The sequence below is a fragment of the Xenia sp. Carnegie-2017 genome, unplaced genomic scaffold, assembly GCF_021976095.1.
Source record: "Xenia sp. Carnegie-2017 unplaced genomic scaffold, XeniaSp_v1 HiC_scaffold_23, whole genome shotgun sequence".
Classification (NCBI taxonomy): domain Eukaryota; kingdom Metazoa; phylum Cnidaria; class Anthozoa; order Malacalcyonacea; family Xeniidae; genus Xenia; species Xenia sp. Carnegie-2017.
Window position 1 is genome coordinate 20,349,060 of NW_025813486.1, and position 24,655 is coordinate 20,373,714.

The following is a 24,655-nucleotide window of genomic DNA, read 5'->3' on the forward strand; positions in this document are numbered from 1 at the left end:
AGCTCGGAAAACATCGGATTAACTTGAAAATCCTCGTTGTTTTAAAAGAATTGTCGAGCTGTGGAGATTGCCCAGTCATTGAACTATGATTTGTCTATACTTTCTTTGAAAATACAAAAATTCATAAAATTTTGAAAAGTTCACAAAAAGTTCACAAATTCATAATGTTCATGAAGAGAGCTAAAAGTTCACAACTCTGTGAACTTTGTTCACGATCTGGCAATACTGAGAATTGCAGATATCGAGAATTATTTACAGATAGTTGACCCACCAATCAAAAGCGAGATTGCTTTTATAGTGAATAATAAATGACATTAATGGTGATGTACAGCGGTGTAAGGGTAAAGACCGTAAAGTGCATCAAGTACTCAGCTGCCGTAGCAAACCGATTGTTTCGTCCTGCGGTGAAGTTTTTAACTTTTTTTCCCGTAAAATATACATAGCAAAACTGAACTTGCAGTTCTTACGCGTCTAGATCACTGTTTGTACAGAGGGAAGCAATTACCCTTATCTTTTCTTTTCAGGCTGGGTGTTGGGAAGCATTGATAGTCAAATTATAATCGCAAATAACAAAAGAAATTGTCTAAAAGTCATAGAAATTTCGCTTGACTTCGTCCGTTTATGTAATTACTGGCGCAATTCTCATTTCTCCCTACAAACGGACCCAGGTACTGGGTCTTAGTATACCACCGGAACTATCTTCCAAGGGACGAAACTCGACCTAGACACGGACAACAAAAACATCTACTACAATCTCCAAGGACTGACAGACATCTTGCTGAAAATTATCGGTAATTTTCTTTGAAAACATGTTTGTTTTTGCAGTTCAAGCATAATGGACATCTCTAAAATCAAGGATGGAGAGTATACTTCGTCAATTTACTCCATGGTTAGTATTTTACAAACTTTTACAAAACATCAAAATATATGAATTACGATGTATATCAGGTCGATTTTTGTGTGATTCTGGTTTTGGTTCCCGCACTATGTGTAAGTACGAATCAACGATGATAAAACAAACAGACTTGAACACATAACACTGAATGTTTTACTAAAGAACTACCCAAGACAATAGCACGCTCAATTATCTAACATGCATTGTTTAACTATTCAGATTAAGGATCAAAAATTTGACGATGCCATTAATTATCTGTCACTGGAACTTGAAAACCATCCAAAGGTAATGAAAAGCAGGGCTCTACCTAGAAACTTAATTGAGGGGGAGTGCTTCATTCATATCTTCAGTTTTGCCAGACTTATTATTTTGAAAGCAATTCACTGAAAGTATTTAAGCAAGACACATCAGAATATATGAATAAGCACTCCCCAATAATGTTTTCAGAATGGCTCTGACTAAAAGAGTGACCAGAAAGTCATGATACACATTATTTTTCTGAATTTTTAGCTTAGTTGGTACACTTTGCTCACAAGTAAGGACTTAGGAAATTTGTCCACCTATAACACAGAGGTCATCTTTGGGTGATCAACACCCCAAACACCATAAGTTTTTGTTCCTGAAATATATATTTGAAATATGCATCGTGAAATTGCATCATCACTTAAATAATTCAAAAACAAATAAAATTTATGAGAATGTTGTACAAGTTTTTTTCAGACCAATATTAAGTATGCAATACTTAATAAACAATTGAATATTTATAGATCAACTACACATGTCAGCCCATCGTACCTTAGGAGCTACACATCTTGCCATTTTTCTTCAATGCAACACTGCATTGTTCAATCTCGGTCCAGTGAGTCACTCATATCATTGCATTAAAGCCCAGCAAAATAACAAAACAAGTTCCCACGATTCCCTTCACAATAAACAATACTGCTGTTATTCAAAGCAGGTGGTTATTGCCTCATTAAAAAGAATGTTGTGAATATCAGGGTGAAAATTGGAAATTGTTATTTGAAAATTTCCGCCCACCCCTGTGGTCTATGCAAAGTTTGTAGTTTAATGCAAACAAAGTCAAATAGGTAAAAATGGGAAACAAAATAACAGATGTTTGTTTCATCAAATATTTATGTTGAACCTCTTGGTTAGCAGATTTTTCATGTATTTACCTTTACATAAATATTCAATTCCCTTTGTAAAATTCATAAATAGACTTACATTCTATTTCTATGGGACATTTGTGAGATTTTAGATGTTGTGTCATGTTTGTTACGTTATGTGCTTCTTAAGTAAGAAGACATGAAACATCTACATGAGACTTTTCATTATTTCGACGACAATTGTTTGACAAACTAAATTATTAGTGAACAATATATCATTCATATGTACAATGTTTGAAAATTCTATGTTGTCATTTGCAAAATAAAATAATTTGCTTTTGAAAATATCAATTTTCTGCACTAATTTGAACCCCTGGGCAAAAACCCCAAAAAATAACTCTCACATTTCACATTTGCTTTATAATTTTTGTTTCGATCTTTTAGTCTCGTGCCGCACTCTCTCTGTTGGGTTACTGTCATTTTCAAGTTCAAAATTTTGAAAATGCTTCTGAATGGTAGAAAGGAAAATACATTGACTTAAATTGTTTTGATTGATATAAATTTATAATGATATTTGTTTGTTTAAGCTATGAGCAGCTTGTCGAAACAAATCCTGAAATGGACGAATATAAACTTGCATATGCACAGGTAAATGACTTCTAGTGAAAGATAAATTTTTCAATTCAACCAACTACAAAAGTTCTATTATTTCCAATGTTTAACCTGTCTGTATAACATCTTTACTGTAGTCTTTATACAAGGCATTCAAGTATCCAGAAGCAACAAAGGCAACTTTTCAAATCGAGAATCCAGCTTATAAATCACAGGTTAAAAGCATGACCTTCGAACATTTAGATCTTTATCCTTGTCTTAATCAAACATCAAAACTTAATTTGATCTCTTATTTTAATGCAACATGTTATCCAACCTGTTGTCTTAACTCAACTTCATCTTAATCCAATCTCAAATCTTTGTCCAACCTCTTGTCTTAATCCAACTTCATCTTAATCCAAATTTCAAATCTTAATCCGAGTTCAAATCTCAGTCCAACCTCAAATCTTTATCCAACCTCTTATCTTAATCCAACTTCATCTTAATCCAATCTCAAATCATAATCCAAACTCTTACCTTTATACTACCGCAAATCTTAATCTAAACTCTTATCTTAATCCAACCTCAAATCTTAATCGGACAAGACAGTACTTGAGCGGTACCCCCGTTTTGTATGTTACATGCATTATTGTCATGGCAACAACAACATACCCTACCATAAATGTTGCAGGTTTTGAAACTACAAGCTGCTATAAAATATGGCGAAGAGGATTTGCAAGGAGCTAAGGTAATGTCTAACATAAATATGACCACAAATGGCAATCACTTCTCACAGCACTTCAATATTCAATTATAACTTTGCTCTGACCAAAATTCATTTCTAGAGCATGGTTGAACAATGCCCAGGTGATGATCCTGATGTTGAAATAAACCTTGGCTGCTTACTGTATAAGGTAAATTGGCTGCAGCAGCAAGCGGCTTTTTACAATAAATTTGTTTACAAAGTGAAAGTTTAATTTTTAAGATTCCAGGGTTGCATAAAATATTTATTTCATGAGATCATAGCGCCAATGAAAATATTTCCGCTAGAAAACGCCTCGTTGGAATTTTCACTTACCCAATATAAATGAAATCACATTTGCATCACTTGCTGCTATTTAAATACAGTAAATGAAGAAATGCTGCGACAGGCAGGCAGTCTGCCTGAAGCTTATTCTACCTTTCTATTTTCCCTTTCTTTGTCGATCCTGTTTCTTTTCTATGAGGATTCTAACTTTTGTACTTTTAACCAAAGTTTTTTTCAACCAACCTCAAACATTTTCCGGCAACAACGGTCCCGCAGTTCGCTATATTATGCAGGCACGTAAAATTAATTTGTGAGGCACGTAAAATTGATTTGTGAGTCACGTAAATTTGATTTGTGAGGCACGTAAAATTGATTTGTGAGGCACGTAAAATTGATTTGTGAGGCACGTAAAATTGATTTGTGAGGCACGTAAAATTGATTTGTGAGGCACGTAAAATTGATTTGTGAGGCACGTGAATTGTTGCAGGAGAAAGGAAAATTTATTCTAATGGTATTTTTGTGAATTTTACTATACAAACGAAATGAACTTTAGTCTCAAGAAGAAGCCACATTATGCAGCCATTTTACGACGCAAAGTTATTCGTTATAAAAAGAAAATTGACATGTTATTTACCTTTTAGGTTGCTCCGTACTTAAAAAGTATATTTTTTCAGTACGGACCTCAGAGCCGATAAATAACATATACATATATATCTACATACTTTTAAAATAACCATTTCACGTGTATTGTACTATTCCACTTAAATTGCCATCTCTACAATTTACAATGTAGACATATCATACTGTTAGACTCTAAATTAAGATCTCTATTTTGTATCGTAGTGTTGCGATGATTTGAATGGTTCTGACTCCATCATCATGCCTGTCTATTTAGGAAGAACGTTACTCAGAAGCATGTCAAAAGTTCACCACTGCAATGAACATTCTTGGTTATCAGGCTGGTTTGTAATGTACATTGTAACTTGTCTTAAATTACGTGTTTGTAGCTAGATCAGTGTTGCCACTCTGTGTATGCACATTTCACCTACCAAAACTTTATTTTCCCCCTACCTCCCCCTACTATGATTTTCCTTGTTTTCCCCTACTTTTCCCCTACACAGCAACATATCCCCCTATTATATACCTACGTCGGGTGGGACAATTGAATTTTTTAGTCTGTTTTTAAAAAATGCATACAAAAAAAGGTTTATAGAAAAACTAAAAACATCTAGACGACAAAGTTAGAATTTGACATAGGAAGTGATGACATGCAGGTGGTGCAAATGACACACTGAGTTTATCTAAATTGCTGATCTTCTATTGCCATATATGGTCACAAAATGTGCCAAAAGAAAGATTCTGTTACAATCACTTGCTAAATGGTGAGAACACAGGAAGAAAACAGTATTTTGGGCAAAAATGAGGCTCATTTTTAAACGATTGTCTTTTCTCCCTACAATCCCCATACATTTTACAGTTTCCCCCGTAGGTTTCCCCTACCACCTACAAACCACTAAACCCCCTTACTGTAGGGGATTTCCCCTACGAGTGGCAGCACTGCTAGATTTAGATCATTTATGTATAGACAACTCTTAGAAGAACTGTCTGCGTTTTTGTTGTCTGACGTTACAATAATTTTGTGCAAGTCATAACTTGAGTTGAAATTTGTCTGTTCCACGTTCGTTTTTGCTTAATTATCCCCACTAAACAATTCTTAATAATATAGTGAAATGAAAGTCTTACGTCCCATGCCTGAATCTCATATTGTCTTAAAAATTTACCAAATTACACTAACCTCCTAAAAACCCGCGCTAACAATAATTTTTACCACAATGAAGTTAATCAACTATTATTATATGGCAAGCGTCACTTCCGGCAAAATGGCGTGCTTTGATTGGCTCAGAAACATTTTTGCTGGTCCATTATTTTCCCGTAATCGACCACGGTCCAAAAGACGTAATTTTACAGTCAAATGTAAACAACTTCGTAATGCAAACAGCAAAACGCAAAATAAACAAAACAAAAAAACATTTATGAATGTGATTCGAAGGAAAAACACTTTGAAAACAGTTAGACTATTCAGACGATCCCAATTTAAACGATTTATTTTTTATGGACGAAAACTAGAAAAGTGAAAGCCAACCCGTAGAAAACAGCAAAGACGAGAAAGAAAGTAAGCTTCGTTTCAGGTCAAATAATGCCATATAATAAACCTTTTAATAACCTCGCTTTCTCGGTCTTTACTGAGTCTCCGTAAAGACCTCGCGCTCGGTTATTAAGGGCTTAATAATCCCTTTGTTATTAACCGGAAATCATGGTAAATCATTTGACCAACCAATCACATGATTAGCTTATTGTTGATAAGACTAGACTCTTCAACAACCTTGCCAGTGAAGTCACATTCATAATGCATCATCATTTTTCATCAAAAACAATTGCTCTCTAGGAAAATCTTATCTCCATTTTAGAAGTTATATCTCTTTTGTTTTTATTGTTTGCAGATCTCTCGTATAACATTGCTTTATGTTACTACAGTATGAAGCAATATGCACCTGCCTTAAAGCATATTGCTGATATTATTGAGAAGGGAATTCGTGAACATCCAGGTAATCATTTAGTTCAACGATAAACGTTGCTGTTTTTACCAAAACAAAGAATTTAAAGTTTACAATTTGGCGTATGTGATATTGCTGACAACACGGATCACACAAACATAAAATGCCCGCAAATTTTGTCGTGTTATGCGAATTTTTATGTGTTTACTTATGTTTTAACAACAGATTCCTAATGAAAATGTTGTGAAATATACATAGCAGGACTAAAACTTGCGGGCTGGTTGCAGGAGCAAGACTTGCGGGCTGGCTGCTGGAGCAAAACTTGCGGGTTTGCTGCAGGAGCAAAACTTGCGGGTTTGCTGCAGGACCAAGACTTGCGGGTTGACTGCAGGACTAAAACTTGCAGGCTGCAGACAGCGCTACAGCATACAATATAGCTATTAGCTAATGTGCTAGAAACATGCTTACGAGGCAAAAGATACGTTTCCTTTAAAATGATGAACATTTTGAGCAAATAATGGAGGGGGATAAAATCTGCACTCAGGGGGTGCAAGCCGCACTACTAGCTCTTACTCTAGAGCTTCTGACACACGGTTGCAATGTAATACATTGCTATATTGGAGGACACATATTCATGTATACATGTTATAATCCGTATAAAACAATGGATTTGAAAGGAATTTAGTACGGCAAGACATACATATATAAATGTACCCCTCCCCCTGCGATAATACACTATCTTTATATTACTTACTTATTACTTTATATTATTTTACTGTGGTAGACTGGTATTGTGTATTATTTTACGTCGAAAACTTTAGTTCATTCAACTTTATATTCTATTGATTTTTATACATAGAGCTCAGTGTTGGCATGACAACCGAAGGTATCGAAGTCCGAAGTGTCGGTAACACTAAAGTCCTTCATGAAACTGCTCTAGTTGAAGCGTTCAATCTAAAGGCTGCAATCGAATATCAATTGAAAAACTGTAAGTACAGTTGAAGGAATGACGTGTTGTCTTACATTTGATTGGCTGTCTGCAATCAAGCAATATCAATTACCTCATTTCCCGCCATAGATGAGGCCGCACAAGAAGCTCTCACCGACATGCCCCCAAGATCTGAAAACGTAAGTAAATATACAACGTGAGTTCTCGAGAAGAAACTGAAGGTTGCCTTTAGATAAACATGTTCATACTGAAGGTTAACTTTTGATGAGCAAGATTTAATTCTTGTCTTACAGGAGCTAGACGCGGTTACATTGCACAATCAAGCTCTCATGAATATGGAAGCAAATCCGACTGCGGTAAGGAATTGTTAGCATTAATAAAGGTGGTTTGAATTATAGAAAAGTATTATGAAACGAACTCTCTATCCACTTTCCTTATATCCAAAACAGCAAAATTAAACACCTGCTTCAACTAATTTGTGACCGTCTGTAAACATGAAGGCATGCCGACTAAGTACTCTTAAATTATTTTTTTATCTCTCTGAAGACGGCTTTAAATTAATTTTCTCTTTTCACGTCTGAAATAAATCTTACCGTTTGATCGTGTCGACTGTTGAATCACATCGATCTTTCTGGGTTTTTTAGGGTTTCGAAAAGCTGCAATTTCTTTTACAACAAAATCCTTTTCCGCCAGGTATAATTACACCTGCACCATCTGCTGGTTTATGTTTTTTGATTTTTATTGAAACATTATCACAGTTAATCAACACGCTAAAACAAAGTACATTTACACCTAAACCATATGCTGGTTTTTTGTTTTTTTGTTTTCATTGAGATATTTGTCACAGCTAAGCAAAACACTTTAACAAAGGACGAGTACACCTACATCATCTGCTGATTTTATTTTTTTCACTATTCGTTGCAACACTCTCAACAATCAACGCGCTAAAACTAATTCTAATATATGTAAAAATGTCACAGTTTATTTACTCCGTATCGTTTTTGGCGCTTACAAATATACATTTGTTTATGTTTCAAACTGTTTTCCACTAGCCACGTATCGTAACGTATCGTAGTAAAACGTAACATGGCGCATGCGTGCTTATGAATTTGGTGGTCAATATGCACAAGCACGCATGCGCCATGTTACGTTTTGCTGCGATACGTTACGATACGTGGCAAGTGGAGAACAGGCTTTATGCTCAGTTTAGAAGTAGATTTACGCAGTTATTTTTTGCTTCATTTAACGTACTTCTGAAACAAATGTTTACATTATAAAATTGAAATTATCTTTAATTTCAGAGACCTTCGGGAATCTTTTGCTTTTGTATATAAAATACCAGGTATGATCCTCTCATATCCTTTGCTTTTGTACTTATTATATCAAGTACGATCCTCCCATATCCTTGATCCTTGGAGCATAAATGTACTACTAACCTGTATATGCTCACTCACTGATAGTGAGAACAGTACCTGCGCATAGTGCTGTGTACAGGAGTACCGGAGGCCGGAGTCCCGGTTATTTTTGCCTTCCGTAGCCGGAGCGGGAGATTGTTCACTTCTGGCAAAAACTCCGGCAGCAGCTGTTTGTGCTGTAAAATACTGTCAGACTTCAGTAAAAGAATCCCATCAAGACATTTTTGTATCAACGAACGATAACTATCGGCTAAAATTGAAAAACTTGCATGAAAATAAAACGTTTTATGCATGACACAACATGACGCCTGATTAAAGTAAATGGTTTGAACCCGGGATTATCGTTACATGTTTGTAAATGTAGATCGTCCAGGTTGGTATAGTCCTGAGAAGGACTGTTTTTGTTGTATTTGACTGACGTTTCGACAACCTTAGCGGCAGTCATCTTCAGAGACAAACATGTAATGACGCTAGATTGCGTTCACACATGCTAATTTATGATCGAAAGCCGGAGTTCGGAAATTTAACTTTACATATAAAAATTTTACTAATAATATATCTTAAACTGTTGAACAGTGACTTGCAAAATTAACCAGCCACAACTAAATATTCGAGTTATAAAATAACCGGAGCCGAAGTTTGAAACGGGAGTTAGTACAGTCCTACCTGCGCTCCTAAATAAATGTTGGCTACTATGTTAACTTTGTAATAGATATAAGAGTACACATATAGTTTGACTCTGAAGATGACTACCGCTAAGGTTGTCGAAACGTCAGTCAACAACAATAAAAACAGTCCTCAGGACTATACCAACCTGAACGATCGACATTTACAAACATGTAACGATACTCCCGGGTTCAAACCATTTAATTTAGTATAGATATATACAGATTATAAAAGTTTAAAGATTGGTAATCCAGGCATATTTAATGTATAAAAATTAAAGTTTCTCCGGAATGTATATAAAATGATTTTATTGAGCTTTCAACTCGGTGCTTCGAGCCTTCATCAGAAAGATATAGGAAGTTATATACAGTTGTTTTTCATCTGTAAGTTTTTCAAAGTATAGATATATATAGATTATAGAGTATAAATATAGTCACGGTAGTATAGATAAAGTATAGATATATATAGATTATAAAGTATAAATATAGACTACAGAGTATAGATAAAGTATAGATATATATAGATTATAGAGTATAAATATAGTCACGGTAGTATAGATAAAGTATAGATATATATAGATTATAAAGTATAAATATAGTCACGGTAGTATAGATAAAGTATAGATATATATAGATTATAGAGTATAAATATAGTCACGGTAGTATAAAGTATAGATATATATAGATTATAGAGTATAAATATAGTCACGGTAGTATAGATAAAGTATAGATATATATAGATTATAAAGTATAAATATAGTCACGGTAGTATAGATAAAGTATAGATATATATAGATTACAGAGTATAAATATAGTCACCGTAGTATAGATAAAGTATGGATATATAAAGATTATAGAGTATAAATATAGTCACGGTAGTATAAAGTATAGATATGTATAGATTATAGAGTATAAATATAGTCACGGTAGTATGGATAAAGTATAGATATATATAGATTACAGAGTATAAATATAGTCACCGTAGTATAGATAAAGTATAGATATATATAGATTATAGAGTATAAATATAGTCACCGTAGTATAGATAAAGTATAGATATATATAGATTATAGAGTATAAATATAGTCACCGTAGTATAGATAAAGTATAGATATATATAGATTATGGAGTATAAATATAGTCACCGTAGTATAGTTAAAGTATAGATATATATAGATTATAGAGTATAAATATAGTCACGGTAGTATAGATAAAGTATAGATATATATAGATTATAGAGTATAAATATAGTCACCGTAGTATAGTTAAAGTATAGATATATATAGATTATAAAGTATAAATATAGTCACGGTAGTATAGATATAGTATAGATATATATAGATTACAGAGTATAAATATAGTCACCGTAGTATAGATAAAGTATGGATATATAAAGATTATAGAGTATAAATATAGTCACGGTAGTATAGTTAAAGTATAGATATATATAGATTATAGAGTATAAATATAGTCACGGTAGTATAGATAAAGTATGGATATATAAAGATTATAGAGTATAAATATAGTCACGGTAGTATAAAGTATAGATATGTATAGATTATAGAGTATAAATATAGTCACGGTAGTATGGATAAAGTATAGATATATATAGATTACAGAGTATAAATATAGTCACCGTAGTATAGATAAAGTATAGATATATATAGATTATAGAGTATAAATATAGTCACGGTAGTATAGATAAAGTATAGATGTATATAGATTATAGAGTATAAATATAGTCACGGTAGTATAGATATAGTATAGATATATATAGATTACAGAGTATAAATATAGTCACCGTAGTATAGATAAAGTATGGATATATAAAGATTATAGAGTATAAATATAGTCACGGTAGTATAGTTAAAGTATAGATATATATAGATTATAGAGTATAAATATAGTCACCGTAGTATAGATAAAGTATAGATATATATAGATTACAGAGTATAAATATAGTCACGGTAGTATGGATAAAGTATAGATATATATAGATTATAGAGTATAAATATAGTCACGGTAGTATAGATAAAGTATAGATATATATAGATTATAGAGTATAAATATAGTCACGGTAGTATAGATAAAGTATAGATATATATAGATTATAGAGTATAAATATAGTCACGGTAGTATAAAGTATAGATATGTATAGATTATGGAGTATAAATATAGTCACGGTAGTATAGTTAAAGTATAGATATATATAGATTACAGAGTATAAATATAGTCACCGTAGTATGGATAAAGTATAGATATATATAGATTATAGAGTATAAATATAGTCACCGTAGTATAGATAAAGTATAGATATATAAAGATTATAGAGTATAAATATAGTCACGGTAGTATAAAGTATAGATATGTATAGATTATGGAGTATAAATATAGTCACGGTAGTATAGATAAAGTATAGATATATATAGATTATAAAGTATAAATATAGTCACGGTAGTATAGATAAAGTATAGATATATACACTGATCTGATATTAGACTGGGTATAGCTTCTATAGGAAGCAAAAGTGAAGCCTAATTATATATGCAAAATGCACTTCCGGGTACCACAAGAAATACAAATTTCTATAGAAATGTATGGCGGGGTAACGTTTACATACAAGGATTTTCGAATATTTAAGGCATTTCGTGACCTTTTACTAATCTCAAACATCTGTCATGTATAAAACAAGTTATGTTAATCAATTTGACATCAAAATGATACCAATATCTGCAAAATATTGGCGTTCGTGTTCAATTGAAAATTGCGCGTGCAAGAATCGAATTTGCCCCATCGTTGCGAAGGCAAGATAATTCACAGCTTATTTTCCAAGTTCAGAGGCAGTTATGATCTAGAATGAGTTTCGATGCTTAAAAAATTCGTTTAGTACCTTTCTTTTATCATTCTTTATTATCTAGACATTGTTGTATGTAACTTTTGCCGTGACTTCATTAGCTGGGTACTGTTGTTGTAGGAACAAGACAAATTTACTAAGCTTTCTTCCTCACTTTATTCTTATTTTCAATTCTGTTTTTATTTTATATAAATAATACAATCATCACACCTTGCTGTAGCATTTGTATATAGCCATGAGTAAGTATGGTTGTTATTGACAAAAGTATCCAACATTTTTATCAATTGCAGTCTATACCGTAGCATCAGGAATTGTATTCCTATGTGGTAAACTGCCATCTGAAGTTAAAAGCACCTTTCTGTTTCATTGCATACTTGAATAACAATAGCTGTTGGTTTGAATCAAAGTACTCATGTCTTTTAAAGACAGGAAAGCAGATTCACTTTAATAATTTTTTTCAACCAACAGCTTCTTAACAAGTAGGGCAGGTGGTTTTCTTTGGCAGCATCTGCCTATAAAATTAGCCATGTATGGTATTGCAATCACTTTAAATTCAGAAACAATGGAAAAGCAGTGTGCACTACTATAATCTTGATAATTATCACAGTATATATTTTGTCTACAGAAGTAATTTGTTTCAAACCAACAGCTATCGTTATATCAACATGAAACAAGGCAGGAGGGTGTTTTCAGCTTCTGATGGTAGTTTATTTCATGGGAATACAATTTCTGTTGCTGAATCTTAGTATACAATGCAATTGATGCACATGTTATGTCAATAACAACTATACTCACTCATTGATGAAGGCCATGTCCAAATGTATTAGCACAGCGTGGTGATTAAATTATCTCTGTAAAATAAAAACGGAAATGAAAATAAGAATAAAGTGAGGAAGAAAGCTTAGTAAATTTGTCTTGTTCCTAAAACAACAGTACCCTGCTAATGAAGTCACGGCAAAAGTAACATACAACAATGTCTAGATAATAAAAAAATGATAAAAGAAAGGTACAAAACGAATTTTTTAAGCATCGAAACTCATTCCATATCATAACTGCCTCTGAACTTGGAAAATGAGCTGTGAATTATCTTGCCTTCGCAACGATGGGGCAAATTCGATTCTTGCACGCGCAATTTTCAATTGAACACGAACGCCGATATTTTGCAGATATCGGTATCATTTTGATGTCAAATTGATTAACACAACTTGTTTTATCCATGACAGATGTTTGAGATAAGTAAAAGGTCACGAAAGGCCTTAAATATTCGAAAATCCTTGTATATAAAAGTTATCCGCCATACATTTCTATAGAAATTTGTATTTCTTGTGGTACCCGGAAGTGCATTTTGCATATATAATTAAGCTTCACTTTTGCTTCCTATAGAAGCTATATCCAGTCTATTATCAGATCAGTGGATATATATAGATTATAGAGTATAAATATAGTCACGGTAGTATGGATAAAGTATAGATATATATAGATTACAGAGTATAAATATAGTCACGGTAGTATAGATATAGTATAGATATATATAGATTATAAAGTATAAATATAGTCACCGTAGTATAGATAAAGTATAGATATATAAAGATTATAGAGTATAAATATAGTCACGGTAGTATAAAGTATAGATATGTATAGATTATGGAGTATAAATATAGTCACGGTAGTATAGTTAAAGTATAGATATATATAGATTATAGAGTATAAATATAGTCACGGTAGTATAGATAAAGTATAGATATATATAGATTATAAAGTATAAATATAGTCACGGTAGTATGGATAAGGTATAGATATATATAGATTACAGAGTATAAATATAGTCACGGTAGTGTTGATATAGTATAGACTACAGAGTATAGATAAAGTCACGCTATAACAAATAAAAAATTCAACCAACTGTAAAAATACTTTATTTTATAATTTTGCAGTATTATGATTTGGCAGCAGATGTCCTTGCCGAAAACGCTCACCTGACGTATAAATTTTTAACGCCTGTAAGTTCAAAAGGTTTTTCCTTCACACTTTACATTGAAATATGAAAACAACGCTATTCAAAAATGTACATATATATATATATATAAGTTTGAAAATTTGTAATCCAGGCATTTAATACATAAAAGATGAAAGTTTCTCCGGATTTTAAGTGATTTTTATTGAGCTTTCGACTCGTTGCTTCGAGCCTTCATCAGAATGAGGATTAAAATTCTGATGAAGGCTCGAAGCAACAATAAAATCACCATCAGAAAATCTTTATATATATATATATATATATATATAATATTATTATGGATAATATTCCTGGATAAAAGAGCGCTCAATATTCTATATATTAGAAGAGCGTAAGATAAAATGAACTAAAATAAAATGGACAATTGTTTGCTGTCGCTACTCAGAGTTTCACGCCGTAGGGCGATCTTCAGGCAACTGACAGATAATATTTTATTTGCTGACTATATACATCGACTAAAAGGTGTTAAGTTACATGACGGCATGCACTAAACATATCGGAACGTTTATTTAAAATGTTCTTTTTACGTCCTTTCAGGATAAGTAGCCTTTCTTCAAGGCAAAGACGGCAGGTTCTTTGGTTTTTGTTCGGAGGTGGAAGTTGTTTGATGAAGTCCCATTTAATGTTGTAGTTACGTTTGTTTTCTTTCAGTGTCCACGTGTATTTAGAAAGTTCTGTCTCGTTGCGGTATTTAATGTTCGTAATTGATTTAATGTGGTTTCGATATCGTGTCTTAAAAGCGCATGCAGTAACACCTATGTAAGTTTTTGTTTCGTTGTTGTCAGTCGTTGTCACGTCGGCTTTGTAAATCACGTTGGGTTTCAGGCAATTGCCATTTGTCGGGCATAGATGTTTCTGTCTGCAGTTACATTTCTTTGGTGGGTTGTTCTTGTTCTGGGTTGTGTCTGGGTTAAGTCTTTTTAAAATAGTCTTGTTGTGTCTGGTTATGAAAGTTTTCATGTTTTCGCCGCAGCTGTAGCTTACGCGTATTGTGTGTCGGTTGAATATCTTGAATAGCTTACGCGTATTGTGTGTCGGTTGAATATCTCAACCGACACACAATACGCGTAAGCTACAGCTGCGGCGAAAACATGAAAACTTTCATAACCAGACACAACAAGACTATTTTAAAAAGACTTAACCCAGACACAACCCAGAACAAGAACAACCCACCAAAGAAATGTAACTGCAGACAGAAACATCTATGCCCGACAAATGGCAATTGCCTGAAACCCAACGTGATTTACAAAGCCGACGTGACAACGACTGACAACAACGAAACAAAAACTTACATAGGTGTTACTGCATGCGCTTTTAAGACACGATATCGAAACCACATTAAATCAATTACGAACATTAAATACCGCAACGAGACAGAACTTTCTAAATACACGTGGACACTGAAAGAAAACAAACGTAACTACAACATTAAATGGGACTTCATCAAACAACTTCCACCTCCGAACAAAAACCAAAGAACCTGCCGTCTTTGCCTTGAAGAAAGGCTACTTATCCTGAAAGGACGTAAAAAGAACATTTTAAATAAACGTTCCGATATGTTTAGTGCATGCCGTCATGTAACTTAACACCTTTTAGTCGATGTATATAGTCAGCAAATAAAATATTATCTGTCAGTTGCCTGAAGATCGCCCTACGGCGTGAAACTCTGAGTAGCGACAGCAAACAATTGTCCATTTTATTTTAGTTCATTTTATATATATATATATATATATATATACAAAGTGTATATACAATGTGCCCTCCCGGCTGTCACCATTGTAAAATGTTGACTCCTGCACTTGGGACACAGGATGTACGGTTCCACATTGTATGGATTGTTTTGTAGAGTCACCAGAGTGCTCAAACCTATAAAGGTGAGCTTTGCATAAAGCGAAAGCGGTGAACGTCTCTTTTTGAGACTCTCTACACAATCCGAGAGCGCTCAAATTGCGCAAGCGCAGCGAGCGTAATATATATATATATATATATATATAGGAAGATTTTGTGTAATGATTCTCCGTGAAAAAACAGTGCTCGATGCGCGAGAGCAGAGCGTAAATATATATATAATCCCCTGAATAGTGAGGTAAATATATACTTTTGTCTTTAGTACTTATACGAGTTTTTGGATGCTACAATTACAAGACAGACATCACCAGAAGAGGTAAGAGAAAAATCAAGTGACTTAATTATAAATCGTTCAGACAAGTTCTGCTCAAATGAAATGTGCTTTCTGTTTGGTTTGTTTATTAAAATCGAACATCAATGGCTTATTTGTTGCATCTCATCCTTCCTTCTTAACATACTTTGCACATTCTCCTTCCATTGCAACATATCCTTTGTTCTCCTTCCTCTTCCAACATACCCTACACATTCTCCTATCATCCCAACATATCCTGCATTCTCCTTCCTCTTCCACCATACCCTGCACATTCTCCTACCATCCCAACATATCCTGCATTCTCCTTCCTTTTCCAACATACCAAGCACATTCTCCTTCCTCTTCCAACATTTCTCATCCATTCCATATGTCCATTCTCCTTCCTCTTCCAACCTTTCTCCTTCCATTCCATATGTCCTGCATTCTCCTTCCTCTTCTATTCTCCTTCCATTCATGTCCTTATTCTCCTTCCTCTTCCAACATACCCAGCACATTCTCTATCCATTCCAATATGTCCTGCATTCTCCTTCCTCTTCCAACCTACCCAGCACATTCTCCTTCCATTCCAATATGTCCTGCATTCTCCTTCCTCTTCCAGCATACCCTGCTCATTCCCCTCCATTGGAACATGTCCTTTATTCTCCCTCCTCTTCCAACATACCCTGCACATTCTCCTACCATCCCAACATATCCTGCATTCTCCTCTTTTGTATATTATCCAATTATTCTATATTTTCATCTTGTCAGGCTTTTCGATGTTTCGATGAAATGGCTACGAAACAAACGGAACTACTTCGAAAATTGACGAAACAGGTCAACCATCTATGTCTTGCTCTTTTGTAATGTCATTGACAGTAATGTCATTGACAGACAGTAATGTCATTGATTTTAGAAAAAGCGATCATCAACGACGTCAATAAACTTTTTCTTAACGACTTAATACTTAATGTAGTATTTGCAAACAGGTACAAGAATCAAGACAAAATCACGACGACGATGCGGTTAAAAAAACTGTCAATGAATACGACGAGGCCTTAGAGAGGTGAAGAATTATTTTTCTCACCATTGTAGAATGTTCCAACGTATGTATATGGCATTGTTTTTGTTTACTTGAAGGTATATTCCAATATTGATGGCACAAGCAAAGATTTACTGGGATTTAGAAAACTACCCTCAAGTTGAAAAGGTAAAAAGAATAGCATTAACAGGTCAATGAACTATAGCATTAACAGGTCAATGGACTATAGCATAAACAGTTCAATGGACTATAGTATAAACAGGTCAATGGACTATAGCATAAACAGGTCAATGGACTATAGCATAAACAGGTCAATGGACTATAGCATAAACAGGTCAATGGACTATAGCATAAACAGGTCAATGGACTATAGCATAAACAGGTCAATGGACTATAGCATAAACAGGTCAATGGACTATAGCATAAACAGGTCAATGGACTATAGCATAAACAGGTCAATGGACTATAGCATAAACAGGTCAATGAACTATAGCATAAACAGGTCAATGAACTATAGCATAAACAGGTCAATGGACTATAGCATAAACAGGTCAATGGACTATAGCATAAACAGGTCAATGGACTATAGCATAAACAGGTCAATAGACTATAGCATAAACAGGTCAATGAACTATAGCATTAACAGGTCAATGGACTATAGCATAAACTGGTCAATGGACTATAGCATAAACAGGTCAATGGACTATAGCATAAACAGGTCAATGCACTATAGCATAAACAGTTCAATGGACTATAGCATAAACAGCTCAATGGACTATAGCATAAACAGTTCAATGGACTATAGCATAAACAGGTCAATGCACTATAGCATAAACAGGTCAATGAACTATAGCATTAACAGGTCAATGGACTATAGCATAAACAGGTCAATGGACTATAGCATAAACAGTTTAATGGACTATAGCATAAACAGGTCAATGCACTATAGCATAAACAGTTCAATGGACTATAGCATAAACAGGTTAATGGACTATAGCATAAACAGGTCAATGGACTATAGCATAAACAGGTCAATTGACTATAGCATAAACAGGTCAGTGGACTATAGCATAAACAGGTCAATGGACTATTGCAGGGGTCTCCAACCTACGGCCGCCGGGCCAGATGCGGCCCGTTAGGCCTCTCAATTTGGCCCGCAGAGACGCTTGAGAAAAAAATAATAATATCATTAAACAAAATAAACTTTGTGCATAAAAGAAAAAGAAAAGTAGATGATGAATGTCGGCGATTTCAAGAAGAGTGAAGTGTAAAATACTTCTTCATCGCTCTTTGACCAGCGGTATACGGTTCGTCGGCCCTCAACATGCTGGATGAAAGTTCATGTGGCCCTCTGGCTGTAAAGTTTGGAGACCCCTGGACTATAGCATAAACAGGTCAATAGACTATATCACAACAGGTCAACAGATTATGGTACAAACAGCTGAACGTAGCTAAATATTTACAATCCTAACTCCAGAAATAAATAATAAATCTTTTTTCTATCTCAGATATTCCGAAAATCAGTGGAATTTTGTAACGAACATGAAGTGTGGAAGCTGAATGTTGCTCATGTGCTTTTTATGCAGGTTTTGTAACAACTTGATCTTTGACTTTTCACCCGTGGGGTTTGTACATCTGTTTAGTGCGGCTGCGTTTCACTTTATGCAGGTTTTGGAACAACTTGATCCTTGACATTTTCACGGAAATTCAACCCGTGTTGTTTGTACATCTGCTTAGTGCTTGTACGAACCAGTTTTGTTATATTCAATCAACTCTCCATGCATAAAATGTAATAAATATATTTAAAACAACAGAACAGCAATCATAAGCTTGTTTTTTCTCCACGATACGCTTCGGATTTAAATGCCTATGAAACGAAAATAAATTATGTTGTTTTAATTATATTTGACTCTGAAGATGACTACCGCTAAGGTTGTCGAAACGTCAGTCAACAACAACAACAACAGTCTTTCTCAGGATTATACTAACCTGGACGATCTACATCTACAAACATTGTTTAATTATATTTTCATGTAACAGAACTTTTAAAACGACAGTGTACTTTCTTAAACAGTTTATACTTTTTAGTCACACTTCTCTCTTTTCATGCTCAAGATGTCGAGGGTCTTGTGATATTCAATTCATGCAACCGGTAACATCCAATTGCAAAAAGAGAACGTGAATAATCCGGAACATTTGTGAATGTGTAAACATTTGTGAACATTTGTGAACATTTGTGAACATTTGTGAATGTGTGAACATTTGTGAACATTTGTGAACATTTGTGAATGCGACTTAAACCGAGCCGAGTTCCTTTTGATTGGAAATGTTAATGGGATAAAATTCTTTCTAAGCAATTCATCAAAAAAGATGAAATTGAAACTGAAGGATAGTTGAAACTTTTTGACGCGTATGACGTCATTAGTGACATGTGTAACGTCACTAGTTATGTAAATTGACCTTAAAAAAACTTCGGTATCTTGAGAATGCAAAGAGTTGTGCGTAAATAGTTTTAAAAATGCATTATCGTTTTAAAAGTTCTGTTCAATGAAAATAAAATTTAAATAGCAAAATTTTTGTTTCCTAAGCATGGTTACATTGATCAAAGTGAATTGGATCCGTCAAACGTAGATTATGTAAAGTTTTGTGTCGTTTGTTAATCAGAAAAATAAACAATTTTTTATGATTTAGGAAAATAAATACAAAGAAGCCATTGGATTTTACGAACCAATTGTCAAGAAACATTACGATAATGTATAAAATTATTTCTTTTGCATATTTCTTATCATACCTGTGCACAAAACTTTGAAATGCACACAATTAATGGACAGTTTGTGATGTTTAGATTCTTACAGTGAGCGCCATTGTTCTTGCCAATCTCTGTGTGTCTTACATTATGACAAGTTGTAATGAAGAGGTACGTGTGTCCTATGGAGTAAAATAGAGTCCCACATCAGTGGAGTACACTGATCGCAACTGTTTATTTCTTCTCTGAAACGTTAAAATTGTATAAAAAGTTACAAATAATTAAATTCCGCGAATTGGTTTCGTCCAGCCAATCATAGTGCTTTAACTAAATAAAGTTATTGTATCCAATAGTTTATAAGTTCCAATAGTTGTTGAAATTGTTAATTTTTGAATTCATGTAAACTCGACCCAGTCCAACCCATAAACTATATTTATGTATTCTTTAGTCATCTTTTTTAAGTAGAAGACCGTTAATAACCGTTCAACTTTTGCTGTGTATGAGGAAGGGAGATCATATTTGCATGAAAATATCTTCAAGGCTTCAAGCAGGCAGAGATGAATTCATTTGGAAGTGGTGTGAAAGGGGGTGTCAATTTCCCTTGTAACGTACCAAGCAATTGTGATTTGTGTTTAATGGAGCACACTTCCAGAAAAGTATCTCCAAAACTTGGTATACGTAACAGTAGCAGAATTTAATAAAATATGTCTGACATGACGTGGTAACATCTCTGACATGACATGGTAACATCTCTGACATGACATGGTAACATCTCTGACATGACATGGTTACATCTCTGACATGACATGGTAACATCTCTGACATGACATGGTAACATCTCTGACATGACATGGTAACATCTCTGACATGACATGGTAACATCTCTGACATGACATGGTAACATCTCTGACATGACATGGTAACATCTCTGACATGACATGGTAACATCTCTGACATGACATGGTAACATCTCTGACATGACATGGTAACATCTCTGACATGACATGGTAACATCTCTGACATGACATGGTAACATCTCTGACATGACATGGTAACATCTCTGACATGACATGGTAACATCTCTGACATGACATGGTAACATCTCTAACATGACATGGTAACTTCTCTAACATGACATGGTAACATCTCTAACATGATATGGTAACATCTCTAACATGACATGGTAACATCTCTGACATGACATGGTAACATCTCTGACATGACATGGTAACGTCTCTGACATGACATGGTAACATCTCTGACATGACATGGTAACATCTCTAACATGACATGGTAACATCTCTGACATGACATGGTAACATCTCTGACATGACATGGTAACATCTCTGACATGACATGGTAACGTCTCTAAAGTAGTCACTAAAATGTAATTCAAACTTTAACTCCATCACTTACAATATTCTTGGATTCGTCTCTGCTAGCAGGTCAATGTTTCTGAGTCTATCAAAACGCGCTATTTTGCCGGAAGTGATGCTTGCCATATGGTAAAAGCATTTTTATTACTTTTTCATTCTCGCTATTATTTTTAGGCCGAAGAGTTGATGAGAAAAATTGAGAAAGAAGAGGTTAGTTTTTCAACAAAATTATCGTCGTAAATATTCATGTTGTTCGTATATTTTCTTCACGAAGTTTTTTAACCTAGGAACAAGTTGCTTACGATGACCCGGATAAGAAAATTTATCATCTTTGTATCGTGAATCTAGTCATCGGGTGCGTTTCCAAGTTCTCTATAAACCGAGGTTTACACAGGCAAAACAGGCAAACACAGTAAACATCTTTTATTTAAGAAATAAAAGATGTTTACTGTGTTTTATGTAAACCGAGGAGACCTTTGAGAGAACTCGAGAGCAGATCAGTGCAAGCCCGAGACCGAAGGTTGCACATGCTCGAGAGTTCTCACAAACGTCTCCGAGGTTTTCATAAGCCAGTGCAAACACGAAAAACATCTTTTATTTCTTTTATAAAATAACAAAATGCGAAAAGACAAACATTTTAATTTTTCTCTAAAATGTATTCATGGTCGATTTGCAAATTCTCTTTGACTGATTGATTGTTTTGATCGATTTGATTGGTTGAGCTCAGATCTGTTTTGCACAGGCTAATGCAAACACAGCTTTATACCAATCAGCCCACGCGTTTTATTTTATAATTCTTTATAAAATAGCAATGATGCGAAACAGATAAATTTAAAACAAATGTTTTGATTTTTCCTCTAAAATGTATTCATGATTGATTTGCAAATTCTCTTTGATTGATTTTGTTGATTGAGCACAGATCGGTTTTGCACTGGCTAATGCAAACACAGCTATAGACCAATCACCACACGCGTTTTATTGTGTTTATTTTATAAATCTCGTTTTTATTGTTACCAACTGTGCTCTATAAATGGTTAAATACATGTTAACCAGCCTCCGCCCATTGTTACGCCACTGATCTCAACTGTTCATTTCTTAAAGTCTCTGAAACCGTCAAATTGAATAAAAACTTACAAATAATTAAATTCCGTGCATTGGTTTCGTCTAGCCAATCATAGTGCTTTAACTAAATAAAGTTATTGTATCCAATACTTGATAAGTTCCAATAGTTGTTGAAATTGTTAATTTTTGACTTCATTTAAACTCGACCCAGTCCAACCCATAATCTCTCGACTAACCCTCAGCAATTATTTTATTGATAACAAAAAAAAAGTGTTGGTTACAATTTAAAACATTCGGTTTGTGTGTTTCATAAGTAAGGTAGCGTCATAAGTTTTATGTAGCATGTTTTAAAGATGGTATATTTGTGACGTAGTTATGATGAGGTTGCAAGGTGTATAATTTGTGACGTAGTGATGATGAGGTTTCTATATGAATAATTTGTGATGTAGTTATGATGAGGTTGCTAGGTGAATAATTTGTGACATAGCTATGACGAGGTTGCTTAGTGAATAATTTGTTTGAGGCGGGAGGGGAGAGAAATGTTTTGTGTTAATCTGTCACTTCACAAAATCTGTCTATTAACAAAATTATTTATTTACGAAGTCATAATTTATTTCACTTTTAATTGTTCCAACAAAGTCACATTTTAAATTTATGTAAATTTATGTAAATGTTTTACGTTTTAGGACTTTGTATTGTGCAAAGGAAACTACGAATTCGGAATGTCCAGAATTATAAAAAGTGTTGAACCATACGACAAAAAGGTATTTCCTACTTGTAACTATATTCCTGCTGTGTTAAAGTTTTTCACCTTATACAAAGTTTTGAACCATACGATAAAAAGGTATTTCCTACTTTTAACTATATTCCTGCTGTGTTAAAACTTTTCACTTTGTACAAAGTGTCGAACCATACGACAAAAAGGTATTCCCTACTTGTAACTATATTCCTGCTGTGTTAAAACTTTTCACTTTGTACAAAGTGTCGAACCATACGACAAAAAGGTACTTTTTTAACATTTAAGATGAAAGATAATAGAAAATTTGTCTTTTTACCTGAGTACTATAAATGCTTTCAAATAAACTTCATAGAAATATTGCCCGAGGATTTGAAGGGTATAATTCTAACGTTCAAAGGCAAAACTGGTGTGTAGGCCAGCTTCATTAATTGCCCTACCCACAATGAGAAAAATATAACTGAGTATTTTGTATTTTTCTCTCAGCTTGGTACTGACACGTGGTATTATGCAAAAAGATGTTTTATCAGTCTTCTGGAAAACATGGCCAAGCATATGATAATGTTGCGCGACAGTATCACTCTGGAAATTATACAATTTTTGGAGCATTGTGAAGGTAATATGACTTATAGGTGTGAAGTTTTGGTGGGGGGGGGGGCTGAGGAAATTTACTTAACATTTTTTAAAAAAGGAGATGTCTCATCCAAACATTCACGACCCCCACATGCCTTGCTCGTTGCCCCCCCCCGCTCTTTGAGAAAAATCCTACAACTAGACAAATTAACTTTTTAGGTAAAATTTGTTTCATTGTTTATTTTCCTTAAAAATTCGTCATCTGCAGCCTTTCTATTCCTGTCTTTCTGTTTCTTTAGCACATAAATACAGTTTGGAAACTTAATTTACATAACAGACAGCGTCGCGTAGCTAGAACACCAACTTGTTCATGCCATGTAAATATTGTAGTTTGCACTAACTAGAAAAAGAATGGATTTCTAAACATCTGAAATTCACCTAGCACGACGAAACTTGCTGTCTTGTTACCCCGAGGGCTATGCCTGACTGATAGCCAGCTTTCGCTGTAATATAACATGCCTTGTTTTTTCAGTCTATGGTCGAAACATACCCGCGTTGGTTGAGCAACCTTTGGAAGAGGAAAAATTACATCCCGGACGAAACACTGTCACTTACGAAGCTCGTTTGCTGAAATGTTTATTTCTGAAACTAAAATAGAGCGTTGTCATTATATGTTTGTATGTAATATAAGCTATTTATTTTTTTCTGTCATGTTTGAATGAAAAGCTTTATGAAAAAACTGTTCGTTATTTTCAATATTTTGTTGCAGTTATTAAACACCATTTTGGGATCTTTTGCAGCCCGGCTACGTGCAAGTGTCTTGAACTAACTGCAAACCGCGTTCAAAAGAACTCATGCACACTTTAAGACTAGAAAAGTCTAGAAATTCGTTAAACAAGCTTCATTTTTTAT

General features: G+C 34.1%; 1 protein-coding gene across 1 annotated transcript; it reads left to right on the plus strand.

Moving 5' to 3' along the window:
• Positions 1-707: 707 nt before the first annotated feature.
• On the plus strand, positions 708-24,551 carry LOC124448797 (tetratricopeptide repeat protein 30A-like). The gene is given in 28 exon segments (XM_046999771.1): positions 708-889; positions 1,115-1,180; positions 2,446-2,516; positions 2,589-2,649; positions 2,751-2,828; positions 3,284-3,340; positions 3,438-3,506; positions 4,515-4,581; positions 6,121-6,225; positions 7,034-7,162; positions 7,253-7,302; positions 7,417-7,479; positions 7,768-7,816; positions 8,425-8,465; positions 13,992-14,057; positions 16,182-16,235; positions 16,980-17,045; positions 17,198-17,274; positions 17,349-17,418; positions 18,759-18,836; positions 19,942-20,004; positions 20,096-20,167; positions 21,547-21,582; positions 21,660-21,727; positions 23,121-23,131; positions 23,134-23,198; positions 23,657-23,786; positions 24,276-24,551. Coding segments are annotated over 28 exon segments (1,941 nt in total). The 5' UTR covers positions 708-835; the 3' UTR covers positions 24,401-24,551.
• The last annotated feature ends 104 nt before the right edge of the window (positions 24,552-24,655 follow it).